This window comes from Pelodiscus sinensis, chromosome 13 (genome assembly GCF_049634645.1).
Source record: "Pelodiscus sinensis isolate JC-2024 chromosome 13, ASM4963464v1, whole genome shotgun sequence".
In the NCBI taxonomy this organism is placed as follows: Eukaryota; Metazoa; Chordata; order Testudines; family Trionychidae; genus Pelodiscus; species Pelodiscus sinensis.
This window is the reverse complement of record NC_134723.1, coordinates 43,365,021-43,379,455: the sequence shown is the minus strand read 5'-3', so window position 1 is coordinate 43,379,455 and position 14,435 is coordinate 43,365,021. Positions and strand designations below refer to the sequence as shown.

At 47.2% G+C, this 14,435-nt stretch overlaps 1 protein-coding gene across 2 annotated transcripts in view; it reads left to right on the top strand.

The window, feature by feature from the left end:
- Window positions 1-319: 319 nt before the first annotated feature.
- Window positions 320-14,435, top strand: part of NRK (Nik related kinase) — a 144,386-nt gene continuing 130,270 nt past the window's right edge. The window contains exons 1-2 of one of the 2 annotated variants that reach the window (XM_075941116.1): window positions 320-614; window positions 8,428-8,493. In XM_075941116.1, coding sequence (XP_075797231.1) covers window positions 573-614; window positions 8,428-8,493 — 108 coding nt within the window. In that variant the 5' untranslated portion in view covers window positions 320-572. The remainder of the gene's footprint in view (window positions 615-8,427; window positions 8,494-14,435) is intronic. The other variant, XM_075941115.1, reaches the window with a different exon arrangement.

The window sequence follows — 14,435 nt, the reverse complement described above, 5'->3', positions numbered from 1 at the left end:
GCCGTGGCCCCAGGAACGCAGGGGTTCGTATTTCGAAATACCGGGCTGGGCTCTGCGGACGCTTGTTATTTCGAAACAAGGGGGGGGGGGTATTTCCAAACACCTCCCCAGAACAGACCCGGGCTCCCAGCAGAAAGCAAAGCCAACAGGTGGGCCGCTGGGGTTGGCACCTGCTGGCGCCAGCCAAACAGCCCGGTCTAATGCTGCGGGCTTTACCCTGGGAGGCGTGGGGGGGGGGCACTTTTAATTCCCCCCCCCCCATCAATTCCCTCCCGCCCCCGCCCTGGCTGCCGCCAAACCCCCCTCGGGCACGTCACTTCCTTGCAAACTTTCCCGAGGAAATGTCTCGGCAAAAGTTGTTTTTCTGCAGCGCGGCTCGCTGCTGAGTGGGGAGGTTCCCGGCGCTGCCCGCCCAGACAGACAGACAGCGCGGCCATGGACAGACTGGCGGACAAGGGCTGAGCGAGGAGGAGCCCGTTAGCTCTGCCCCCCCCCCCCCTCACAGCATCCCCCCCCCACACACACACACGCGCCTGCAGCCAGCCCCGCTGCCGCTTCCCAGCGCCGGCACCATGGCCCGGAGCCTGGACAACATCGACCTGGCTGCGCTCAGGGTGAGTGGCCCCGGCTGCAGCCTTCGGGCGGGGAGGGAGGGGGGCCAGGCGGGACCGGCTCCCGTTCATTTGCGCCTCGGCTTTGCGCTGCCCCTGGCCGGAGCTGCGCCGCGCTCCCCTCTGGGCGCAGCAGGCTCCTAGAGGGGCTGCACGTTTGCTCCCGCACAGCCGCCTGGTGCTGCGGGTTTCTCTGCGGGAGGATCCGCTCCTCCCCCGCTTGCTGCTGCTGTTCTGGGCAGGGTGTGCTCGGGTGTCAACTCCGGGGGGTGTAGAAAGTGGTTTTCTGCTGCGCTGCACCCACCCCGTGAGTTTGCTTCCTCTGCAGTAGCCGTCTGGCCCGGGCTTGGTTTGTGCAGCAGCTGGTTTTAAGCTGTGATGGGCAAAGGATTCCCAGCCTGCCCCAGTTTTAGTTGGGAGATACTTTTCCCCCCGGCTGCAGGCAAGTCCCTGCTGACTTGCAGCGCGCTGGCTCCACATGGAGTTGCTCCTTTTGCATCTGTAAGGAAAAAGCAGCTGATGCCTAGCCAAAGACAGGTCTCGTTATTTAGGTTGCTTTGGAGCACTCTCAGGCTACAGGCTGTGCAAACCTCCTTGTAGCTGCCTTGTACGGGGACTGGATTCTTTGCAGGGACAAGACAAACTGGATTTTATCCAGCCTGTGTCGGTACCTCTAAAATGCACCTAAAGGACCACATGCCCTGATAGGGTAAATGGGTGAAACCCATGTGCATTGTCAGAAAACTTAGCCTCAAGTATTCACCTGCACGCAATCACTCCTGCAATAATCTTAGTCAAGTCAACTCACAGGCATAAAACAAGCAGAATTTTAGGGTCCAGGGATGGTATTTCATTTGAGTAAAAAGATATTCCAGTGTCATCACTGTCTCGCCCCCTCCAGTAAGTAACTTTCATTGACTTCAATAGGAATTACTTGACTCTTGCAAAGGCACTGGAAGAGGGTGGATGTGGTAAATAGGACTCCTGGGATGAAGTGCATGTGTGCAGACATGAACACGCTAGGTATGTTAGTGAGTAGTGGACTGGAGTATCGACTTCTCGCTTCTCATAGAAGCAGCAGGGGACAGGAGCTTAAAAGCCAGCTTCCCCCAGCGCCAGCTCCGCTGTGTCACCTGCCCCGCCCCCGCTGCCTTTATCAAAGGTAACGGAGAGATAGAGGAGGCTGCCGCAAAGCAGCGTCTCCCTGCAGTGGGCGGTGGCTAACAGTCCCGGCTCATGCTGGTCTGGGGCACTGCGCCTGTGCCTCTTAAGTACAGTAAGAGCCTGGCCCTAATGCAGTGTTGCAGCACAGGTGGCTTCCAGAGCCAGGACTGCTCAGTCCCAGCTCAAGCCAGCCCCGGCAGCTATCCTCCCTCCGTCTCTGCAGGACGGTCCTAATCAACGAATCACGTAGTTGACACAAATTGTATCGACTACACAATTAGCCAGATAACCGCAATTTAACATCCCTAGTGCACGCTATATTTTTGCAAGGCCAACAAAGCTGACATGAATACAGCTGCTTATACATACTCGTATCGTGCCTGCTCTTGCAGCTTCCAAGGTTTTAATGTAAACCAGCTCTGGCGCCATAAAACGACCCCTGTTAATATTTCATGCCCACAAACAGTTAACACGGTGGTGCACAATGCAACTTAGGTGGCCAGCTTAGATTTTTAAAAGACAAGCGGAAATATCATGCCAGTCCAGCCACAGCTATTCTAATGCCCTCCTCCGATCCAGGGAGGGGAAAAAACTAGTAAAACTGTGGCGAAACGGATCCAGCCTCAAAGAAGGAAACCAAACTAAGATCATTTCTAACTATGACTTTAAAAGAGGGCTTGGAAAATCCTGGGAAGGAATCATGTGGTGAGGATTCCAAACCCCAGAAACAGGAAAAAGAAAAGCTCTGCAGTGTGCTAGGATTGCAGTGATGGAACCGGACTCGCTGACCCGGTCACAGCCAGGAAAGCCAAAATTTAACATGAAATGTAGCTACGCTTGGACCAGTGAGATGAAGGGAGGAAGGTTCCCTCTTAAGGTTAAGTGGTCGCCTCATCTTAAGTAGGGATGTAAAAGGTTAACTGGTTAACCTGAAAGGGCTGGAACAGCTCCCCACCCACCTCGTAGCTCCATGGTGCCTGCCGGAGCAGCCCCTGCTTGTAACAGGCCAATTCCCCAACCCCTGCTGCAGGTGACATGCTGGTTCCCCAGATTCAGGGCCGGTGCAGCCCCTGTCGGTTCCACGCCCAAGGAGACTTCGCTGTGGGCCCTGCAGTGCATGGAACCATGTAACCGCTACGATTTTTAGTGGTTACAAGGTTACATTTTTAACTGCATTTTTGCATCCCTAAGCTTCAGAATCCTGTGTAAGCAGGCAGGAGAATACCTTTGTACAGCAGCCTGCCGGCTCTCAAAGCCAGACGACTCCATACAAGTCTCCCAAGTGTCGTTTTACCCCAGAGAGCCTGAATCCGTCAGGTCTAGGCCTCAATAGGTCAATACTAAAGTGTCCCAAAGTGCCCCCTGGATCCACATGTGTGACAGCCCAGCATGATTCTGGGGGCCAGCAGAGGCTGCAGGCGTGGCTCCATGCTGGAGGCGGGACAGGCAGAGGCTAGCATGGTTCCAGCCCCACAGAAAGGAAGGGGGAAAAGTTTGATCTACAGTCATAAGCTAGGTTGGACCCTGTGGCCTGGGACTCTGTGGTCTGGCAACATCAGAGCATGCAGGGCAGCAAAGCCGGAGGGGCCGCCGGACTTAATGGGGTAGGGTTGCCGGGGCCACTGGAACTCACAGGGCTGGTGGGGCCCCCAGAGCCCGACGGGACGGTGGAGCCGGCAAGGCTGCCAGAGCTGTTGGGGCAAGGGGCAGCAGAGCCCAGTGGCCAGGGAGAGGAACCCAGCAGAGAAACTGGCACCTCTCCCATTTCCCCCACCTCCCGGCCTCCTCTGGTCTGGCAAATTCCCTTGTGTGGGACCAATCAGGTCCTGAGGGTGCCAAACCAGGGAGATCGAACCTGTGTATCTATTTTGTAAAGCCCCAAATCCTTGGGCCGGTCATGGCCAAATGAACGCCAGGTAGCGCTATCGCATCGTTGTGAGAGGCAACCAATAGAGGGCAATATCACGGCAAAGGCACATGGCCTTCCGGCAAATTGCTTTACTTCCCTGCACCCTACGGTACGTCTAACCTACGTTTTAATTTTGCGGGAATTTGCATATCTACTTTCGATCACATTTTTGGAAGCAGGTTTTTCAAAAGTGAAAGTCATCTGGATGCAGTTTTTTTCAGAAAAAGCACTCCTTTTTTGGAAAAACTGCTCTTCCTCAAAAAATGAGGTTTACACGGTTTTTCGAAAGAGGGATTTTTCCTTAAAAAAAAAAAAAAAAAACCCTCATCCAGACTACTTTTGCTTTCGAAAAACCCGCTTTAGAAAAAGCGATCGGAAGAAGATATGCAAATTAGCACCGTATTTCCATATCTCCTTTCGGAAAAAAAACGTACTCTAGACGTACCCATAGTGGGATGGGCTGAGGGAATCGTAACAGAGATGTCCTCCTCCCAGGCCCCCTACAGCAGTGGTCTGGCCCATGGATTCCAAACATGCCTGGAGCATCTGGGTGGAGTTGTGCTACTATTTAGCTTCCAGACCAGGCTGTCACCCGGTGCTGCGCTGGTGAGCTAATGGTAGACATTTGTTGCAGAACTTCCAGGGTTGTACATTTTATATGGGCAACCCCACGGCTAAAATACCTTTCGATTTTGGTGGTTGTTCCTGCAAAGAGGGAGAGAGGCCCAGCAAAAAAGTCAGAACTGCAAACTCTTGTCTCTTGCTTGGCTGCCAAATTCATAAAAAGTGCGTTTCAGTTGGTATCCTGTGGTGTGCAGCATTTGGCACGCCACCCTGCAGAGCAGTAATATGTCGCCCAGGTGGCATCCAGGTCAGCAGTCTTGCTGTTGTCTTTTCAACACTCCGCAGATGATAAAGGAAAGCACAAAGACCAGCATATGGTACAGGGCATTATAGTAATTAACCTCAAAGTGATGAATGTTTGGATCCGAAGTTTGGCATTGGTCTAAGGAAATGTAGCCACTTGGCAGTGGGTAGGTGGCGAAGGGTTATACGGGCCACAGAGTTTTGAAATGTGTGCTGAGAGGAAGCATTACATCAAAGAGGATTCCTGCCTCTGAGATCATTAAGAACTTGGCCCAGTGTGAGGACTTAACCATAACGTGCCAGCTGGGGAGGCAGATCTAAGTTGGAGCCCAGAATTTGTGACCCCGACAGAGCCTGATTTAATGCTGGGCTTTGGTTAAAGGAGAGAGATGGCCAAGAATACTGGCTGCACTCATTGCTTTGGGGATTTGAGACCTGAAAATTCAACGGGCTACTAAAGGTGATGGACAGGATTTGTTATCCTCCCTCCCCTCAGATTTGGTGTCACGTTAACATTCATTTTCAATAGTGGAAGCCAGTTGCCAGCTGCATCGGTTTTTCCTAATGTGCTCAACACCTTCACAAACCGTTCCGGAGAGGGTTGGGCTTGGTAGGCCACATGGGACGAGAAAGCTCTTTGAGGCAGATAAACCCAGGTTTGCATTTGCATAAACAGAGAACCCCCTTTCTATCACCCTGTTATTACAGGCAGAGTTAACGTGACCATTGAGCGCATGAATTTCCTGAGCAATTAAACTTCCTTTCATCCTCATTGTGGCGTGCCATTCATGACTGCTAATTCCACACCTCTGCCTTATAGAGAAAGATCCCTGGGTGGGGAAAATGCTCTGGGACTCCACTCCTGTGGCCAGCTTGCTGCTTAGCTGCCCATGTTCCACTCTGCGCATAGACAGTCCTGCCTCAAGAGGTCTGCTAGGCACCAGCCTCGTGGCTCCTGGTTGATTCCCTGTCCTAAATAAACACCAAGGCTGCAAAAGCAGCTGCTTTTGCGGAAAAACTTGCCAGCTGTCTACACTGGCTGCTTGATTTTGTGCAAAAGCACTGACTTCCTACTGTCCGAAATCAGTGCTTCTTGCGCAAATGCTTTGACGTTCCCGTTCGGGCAAAAGCCCTTTTTTTGTGCAAGAGGTCCAGTGTAGACAGCTAAAAACCGTTTTGCGCAAAAAAGCCCTGATGGCGAAAATGGCGATCAGGGCTTTCTTGCGCAAAACCGTGTCTAGATTGGCACGGATGCTTTTCTGCAAAAAGTGCTTTTGCGGAAAAGCGTCCGTGCCGATCTAGACGTTCTTTTCCGCAAATGCTTTTAACGGAAAATCATGCCAGTCTAGACATAGCCCAGGGCTGTTCCAGGAAGCGTTCAGGTAACAGTGTGGATCTCCAATAGCTGCCAGGTCCATTCCTGCTCCTTGCTCCTGACTTTGACCTTGGCTTAATTTAGATTTCACATTCTGATTTGGATCTTGAAACCTGACTTCGATTGATCCTAGGTTTTAACCCTGGACTGGAACCTGACTGTGAACTCGTTTGCTGTTCACACTCTCAGGCTAACCTCTGCTGTGGTTCCTTAGTCCTGACTGTGCTTCTTGGGATCCTGACACCAGCCAATGAGGTTTTATAATGTCCACCTAAAATCATGTTTTAGATCTCCCAGCAGCAATAGGCTTATTGCTGGTTCTGTCATAGTTGAAAGAGAGAGCATAGCTGATTAAATCCCATACCAGTAGAAATGAAGCATTTTACAAGAGCCTCACTCCTGCAAAAGCAATTTGCAGGATCAATATTGAAAATCGAGAAAAGGTAAACTCAAAGGGTATGTCTACACTTGCACCCTAGTTCGAACTAGGGATGCAAATGCAGGCATTCGAAATTACTAATGAAGTGGGGATTTAAATATCCCACGCTTTATTAGCATGATCTTGCCGAAATGTTAGTTAGAATCACAGCTGATTCGAACCAGGACGTGCCGGGACGCGTTAGTTTGAACCAACCCCCTTGGTTCGAACTAACATTACTCTTCATTTTTTTTGAGGAGCTGTGATTCAATCTAGCGTACCAGTGAGATCATGCTAATGAAGCTCAGGATATTTAAATCCCCACTTCATTAGCAATTTCGAATGCCTGCATTTGCATCCCTAGTTCGAACTAGGGTGCAAGTGTAGACAAATCCAAAGTGTCCCTAGCCTCTTAGGTGTAATTTTTCTCCTATTTTTAATATATTTCATTGTGCCTTTTACCTGAGCATGTGCATAAATGAAAAGTCTGTCTGAGCTGGTTTCATCTTGTTAGTTAAATAAAGCAAATCCACAGGCATTTGAAGATCTGGGAAGGACATGATTAAAAACCATCTAACTACAAAGAGCTGAAGATAAGTGCATTCCGATTTACTGTCGGGGAACACAGTGAAGAATCCAAGCAAGATAAAAATAGATCTTCATGGCTATAAGGAGGACTTGTGCTTAGCTGCTGTCAGAGCTATTTGGTTCTAGAATATCCACACGGTACCACAGTTGTAGAAGTCTGTTACATTGTTCTCATGGTGAAATCTATTGCATACGTATCAAGACACTTTGCTGGCAAAAAACCTGGCTCTATTTCATTTATGTATAAAAACTCCTGTTTATTGCAAGGGGGATTTGCTCAAGCAAAGTGAGCTCAGCTGGATCAATCCTTAGGTGGATAGTTTCCATGCAAAAAAATCCTAGGATTTACTTGAGAAATAATCTTCAATCAGATAAACATTTTTTCTATACTAAAAAATGGTCTTTTGGAGCTGGCATCACAGAATCTGGACTTCTGAGAAAATGATGTGACTCTATAGCACATTGGTACCAAGAGATATCAACTGACATGATAGCTAGCTAAAAGAGGTGGTGAAAAACAGATTCACAGTATTAATAATATTACACGTAAACTTCTCAATGGTGTTCTCCAAAGAAATGAGCTAGAGTGATAAATTACTCATCCAGCTACCAAGAAACTGGTCTCTTGAGTTCTGAATAGTTTTATATAAATATCTCAAGTAAGTTTTAACTGAAACAGATTTCTTAATATGCTGAGTTGTAGGAGTACATGTTTATTTATCCATATTCTTCTTCAGAGTCCTCTGGCTACTTGAGAAATGATACAAGATGAATCTCCGCATCATCTTTGCGGCAAAGGGGGGGTGTTAATATAGTGTATGCTGAACGAGTAGGAATTGTACTAATCTGGATTCTAAGCCACAGCACGTGGGCAAAAAGCTTTTTATTCCCTGGGTCTTCAGTCCACCTTGCGAAATGAGACTGCATTTTAATTGTAGCCTCGATGTTATGATGGTTTTGGTAAGGCTACAGCTAAATCACACACAAATGAGTCATAAGACACTTTCTTAATATTTCGTAACTTTGGTTTGTTCTTTCTGTAGACCACTAACCTGAATCTTTCAGAGCAGAAGAGAGCTGTCCACATTTATCCTCTAGCTGGGCTCAATGGTTAGAACTGATACATGAGACTTGTAGGTTCCATTCCTGCGTCTGCTACTAAATTGTCATGAAACCTTGGGCAAACCATGTAACTGCCGTGTACTTCAGTTTACCCATCTGCATTTATCTGGGCTGTGCATGTATTTGATCTTTCATTGACTAATATTTATAAATTGTTTTGAGAGGCATGGTTGAAAGTTGTAATAGAAATCCATCCTATTTTATTTTTAATGCTGATTTTATTACTATTTAGCTTTATTATTCTCTATTTATGATATAAATTGTTATGAGAAAATGTGTTGGGTGTTTGCATACTGTTTGAACAATAGTGTTCCCAAGGCAAAGCGGTTACTCACTTTTCAATGAATAACAGTATTTACTGTACTTTTTACAGGACCCAGCAGGGATATTTGAACTGGTTCAAGTAGTTGGAAATGGGACATATGGACAAGTCTATAAGGTATGATGCCTTTTTAATTGACTTTCTTGCTATAACTGTTGCCCTATATAGGAAAGAACAGGCAACATAGAAGAAGAGGAAACGGTTGTTACAGTAATAGCTTGCTTTGTTGCTCTGTATAACTGTGTCTGATCCTGAACAGTGGAAGCACTCTGTGTGTGTGTGATTTTCCTCCAGTAACACTTTCATGTTTTTGTGTGGCCACGTACCATGGTGGGTCTCACATTGATTTCTTCCACCTGGGTCTCATTCTTGTCATTTTCACTCTAAAAATATTTTTCATAGCTTGCAGGTACAACGCGAAGCTAGTGCAAACATTTCAACATGGGATATAATTAGTATATTGCTCAGTAAGGTGGTGCCCCTTATTTGGGGGAGAAGACACAGGAAAAAATTCAACAAAAGTAGCCATGCCCTGTCAGGCTCGGGCCTGAGTGAATTTCTTAGCCATGCTCTTCAGGAGAGCTGGCAAGTAGTTGATTCTTCCCATTGCTACAGTTCATTGCTGGATCCCGAGGGCAGAACGACCAATCAGTTATTTAAGTCAATGGATAATTCACTAGGCATACTATGGAATCTACAGGTTGGCTTAAGATGGGAATCAGTCTTGGTTTAAATGAGTGGATTTGGGGAAGAAGTAGTGAGAACAAACATTGGTCATTCAGTTATGAGGCCTTCTCTAGGAATGATTTGAAAAGAAGAAAGAGTGAATTTAGAGCAGTGTTTCCCACCTGGAGAAGGGAAATAAGAGGAGTGGGCAAGGCATGGTATTAGGGCAGGTGAGAGAGGCCGCAGCAATAGAGAAAGCTTTCTAGCTTTGGATCCCCCATAATCCCCACCAGAAACATCCTCCTGCAGCAGAGAGTAATGTGATGGGCTGCTCCTTGCAAGCCGTTTTCATCTGTCCCTGCTCCTTGCTGGATAATGCCCAGGGCTGGCCCACAACATTTTGGCACCTGAAGCGGGGAGCTCAAAGGACACCTCCTTACCCCCTCGCTTGGGCCAGAGCTTTGAAAGGTCTCAATTCTGCCTGCTTCCTGTTCTACTCCTTTCATGGTCCTGCTCTGCTACCTACCCCAATAAAGGAGAACTAACCAGCAGTAGACACAATTTTCTACACTCTGGGTCCTAGTGGCACCCCGCCCCGCAGTCTGGCCCCTGAGGCGGCTGCCTCAGTTCGCCTCATGGTAAGGCCAGCCTTGGTAATGCACTTGGCCACCAGACAAGGTCACGTAGAGAGGATTCAGGCTGTATCCAACTCGTGTAGGGTCTCTTCTCTGGTCTTGCTGCCCTCCCTCAGCTTTGAGGGCCTATGTGACCCGGCTCTCTCCATCCACCCATGGACTCTCCCGCTCCAAGCTTCGTGCAGTCTTCTGGTTCGCGGGGATGAGTCAAGGGAGACCACAGCTGATGGAAAAAGCTAGAAAAGGAATAAATGTATCTGTGAGTGTGCATGTGACGGATGTACCGGGTGCGAACTCCCCCTCTCGGAAGAGCAGGGGGGTTTAGTGGACTCACCGTCTATGTCTGAGATATTCTTGTCCCGGGGTCCTGTTCCCGGGATGGGGGTTCGTGAATGCGATCACCTGTTGCCGGTTCGGCGCCGGGGCTAGGCAGACTCACAGCCCCGTCCCCATTAAGGGTTCTGGTGTCCCACCGGGTTAAGCATTCCGGGGCCTGTCCCTGGTAAAGGTCCTTCCCAGATGGAGAGCAAGCGTTTGGATAACGTTTGCAGTCGCCCGACTCCCAAGGTTGCAGACTACCGGGTAGGTCGGGTAGGCTGGGACTGCAGGTAAAGGGGGGCATGGGAGACCCGGGCCTGCCCTCTCCACCGGGTCCCAGCCCGGGGCCCTAAGTGGGGGAAACTAACGCGCTACCTCCACGACAGGCGGGGTTGATCCCCGAAACTGCGCCAAAAGCGCTCTGCCCTGGGCTCCTTCCACTCTCCGCCTTTTGCCAACCTGCCTGGGTATCCGCACGAAGCATTTACCACGCCCAAGCCGTTGGCCCCGGGGTCCCTGGCATTGCTCTTCTTTCCCTCCAACGGGGCGGGATGCACGTCTTTCCAGGGGGAGACTAGCGGCTTCTCCCTGAGCCGCCTTTAGCCGCCTTTAGCCGCCTCAAGCAGCCCGGGGAAAGACGCCATCTAGGCCAGCCCCACCCCCCTGACATCATCACGCCATGCTGCGTAACGGCCGGGGTCCGGAGCTCCGCCCCCCTCTGCCCGGCCCCGGGCCGCTGGAGCGCTTCCCGGGCGCCTGGCTCGCATGCTGCAGCCGTGTCTGGCCCCGCCTCCCTTGACGCGGGGTCGTGCGCATTCTCTTGCGCAAGACCTCAGCCTGGCCGGGGCTATGCCGATTGCTCGTGCTGCCGGCCTGTCCTCCCCAGCCCAGGGGAGAGGGGGCAGTCCCCCTTCCTGGTTCAGTGCAGACCCTGCTGGGTCCGTCACAGTGCACATAGCAAGAAAGGCAAAAAGAAGAGGAAAAGTAAGAGGTATCAGAGGCAGGAAAAGAAGGGGGAAAAGACATGTGAGGGAAGGCACTGATTGTGTATGATCTGGTGAGGAAGACTGGGGTTTTCCTTCATCTCATCTATCACAACGGGGTGGCGGAGGCGTCTCCACTGGAAAGAGGCTGGGATGCCCAAATTACATTGTTTCCCAAAAGCAACAAGGAGTCCTGTAGCTCTTTATAGACTAACAGATGTATTGGAGCATAAGCTTTCGTGGGCAAAGACCCACTTCATCTTTGACATGCATCTGACGAAGTGGGTCTTTGCCCACGAAAGCTTATGCTCCAATACATCTGTTAGTCTATAAGGTGCTACAGGACTCCTTGTCGCTTTTGCAGATCCAGACTAACACGACTACCTCTCTGATAATTGTTTCCCAGAGGCACGTTAGGCTACATCTATACTGCAGGCTTCTTGGGGAAGAGATCTTCCGCAAACACTTCTTGGGCAAAAGCGCCTCCACACCTCAAAAGCACATCGCAAAAACGATGTGCTTTTGAGCAAGAGAGCGTCCACACTGCTTGGACGCTCCTGTGCAAGAAAGCTCTGTTTGCCATTCACAGAATAGCCATCTGAGCACCTGTGCTTTTCCTGATGGGCTCTTTTTGCGCAAGAAGCCCCTGTTGAGCGTCCGCACACATCTTTTTGCACAAGAATTCTTGTGCAAAAAGGAGTTATTCCTCATAGAGGTACACCTGCACCGCAAAAAGCCCTCTGTTCTGCTGTTCTACTGTAAATTTTCTTGTGTACAAATGTGCTTGAGGTGTGGATGTTTGTGCAAAAACCCTGTCGATGTAGCCTTAGTGTTTAATATAAAACTACTGGTTCCACATTTTGGTCCCCCTCTTAGATTTTAAAGAGCTGCAGATACCTCATGAAAAGCCGTGATACGTCGCTAAGACAATACTGTTGATATGCTGTGTGTTCTGCCTTTCCTCCCTTCATTTTTTTATTTGAAACCTTGAAATTTGTATCCTAACTTTCCAGCTACTGGAGTAGCGGCAAGGATTATGAAGTCCTATGTAGAGAATTGAGTGCCAAGAGGCAAATCAGAAAACAAACTTTTAGAGGTAGTGAAGTCTGTGGGATTGCATAGATTTTACAGAGGAAAGAACCTTTGCCAGAAAATGAATATTGCTGCTGCCTGCCACATAATTTTCCCTCATACTATAAAATAAATCCTGGTATAACAGAGAATTATTGCTATCTAGGTCATCTTTTAAACATTTTTTGTGTTGAGGTTAATCAGCTGCTCCTTAATTACCCCAAGAACAGGAAGAAAAAACATAGTTCAGTTTATTTACTGAAAAAGAAAGTTTTGAGAGATCATATGTTTCAGTTGAACGTTAAAATCTAAGTGCAAAAGCATGTAAGAAATGTTGATAATACTAATTAAGGGTAGTGCCTGAGGCACTTGTTCATAGAAGTGAAGGAGAGCCTTGTATTTGGGGGAATGTATGGAACAAGGATGAATATGATTGGGTAACACTTCCAAGTAAAAGGATCCGTTCAGATATCTGGGAATGGAAAATAATCACTGTAAAATAAGAATTTAAATAAGGCTGTTGTTAATAGGACAATAAAACAGACTTTGTAATAATTGGTTACAGCTTCATAAATCTGCAGGCTAGAGTCACATTTTTATGTGGTTGATACCAGAATCTGGACCTTAAAGTACTTAAGATCGAAAAGCAATTCCAGTTTGTTTGTGAGTTATTTGAACTTGGGCCCTATTTTCAAGTCAGCCTATTTTGCATTGCTTAATTATTGGCTGGCTGTGAACATTCTTACCACTAGCATTTTCTTCTTACAAATATTTTTTACCATTCAATTTTGGGCCAATTGACAAAGATCTGTTTAATCAAGAAATAAGTTACTCTTGGCAGAAGTGTAAAGTTGTCATCCAGTCAAGGAATGTAAACATTAAAATGTGACTTTTGGTAACCAGACACAAAGCCCCTAGACTATTAAACAATCAGCCGAATACTCAATTTGAACTGGTTTCACATAATCCCATGCTCAAATGTATTTGTAAATGCCATATCATGAAAAAATTTGAATACTAAACAAATCTGTTGAAAATGCAATCTGTTTGCAGATAACTTGCAAACACAGAGGTTAAATGCATAGAGCAAAGAGACTGGCAACTGCTAATGGGAATATTGTATTTAAAGTGGCCATTAAAAATCAAGATTAGGGTATTTACATATTTTATTCTGGTATATCATTGGTTTTGGTATGTATTTACCTAGGACTGATAGAGACAGGTTAGTGAATGTTGGCATCATTTTAAGTTCGCGTCTAGTTGAAGCATTACTTTCTGGCTAAAATATTTATGATCACAAGGCTAGCCCAACTAGAGTTAATGATGTCACAGGAGCATGTATTCAGTCTTCAGAGGCAGCCATATTTTCTATACATACAAAAATAACTAAATATACACACAGATAACTTAAAACACAACTCAGGTTCAACAAATTAAATCCTAATCAGCTAAGCAAACCAGTTGGATCTTGAAAATCAGAATTGTTGTGTTGTGGGGATTTTTTTAAGCGAGCACATAATTCTGTAAAAAACAAAATTGGAGGCTCATCATTACATAGAAAACACTGCTTAACTGACTTTTTTGAGGGAGAAAAAATTCTCTCTCTGCTGGTGTTGTAGTCCTAGTTTCAGTTCTTTGCCAATTAAAATGGAAGATTGTAATAAAGATTGTAACAGGAACGCCAGTCAACATATGTAGTTGACCCACAGTAACGTTAGAGCTGCACAGAACAGTTCTGATGCTAGGATCTGTACACTTTAAGTGAATTAAAGCTAGAGGAATACATTTTCAAACAACATATGGGGGGATCAGGTTTGCAGATCCCAATATTGGCAACCTCAAGCATTCAAAAATCATGAGTCACACACACACAATCAGGAGTTTGGCTAAGAAATATTCCAGCTTTATAAAATGATACATTTGGGGTTCTTTTTAGTTTCCTTTTATTTATTTTTTTTAGGCTTTAGGTTTCACATTTTCGTACTTTTATCTTCAGCCATGATGGCTAAAAACATAGTTTGGGGTTGGGTTTTTTTCTTTCTTTTTGAATGGCAGCTGAGTTGCTTATGAACTCGCATGACTCCACAAGCAGAGGCATTAAGGAAAAATCGGATAGCATGCAACTCGTGGTAAAATCATGAGACTTGGTCACTCTGAGACTGTTAGCGAGGATGGCGAATTTAATACCATTTAAAGTTTCGCCTTTATCCTTTCATTCAACCGTGCACCCTCGTGTAAGGAGTTTCCCTTGACTCCCTTGTGCATAGGCGAACTGGAAAGCCCTTGGCTGTGTCTACACTGGCCACTTATTCCAGAAAATCAACCGCTTTTCCGGAATAACTTGCCAGCTGTCTACACTGGCCGCTTGCTTTTCCGGAAAAGCACT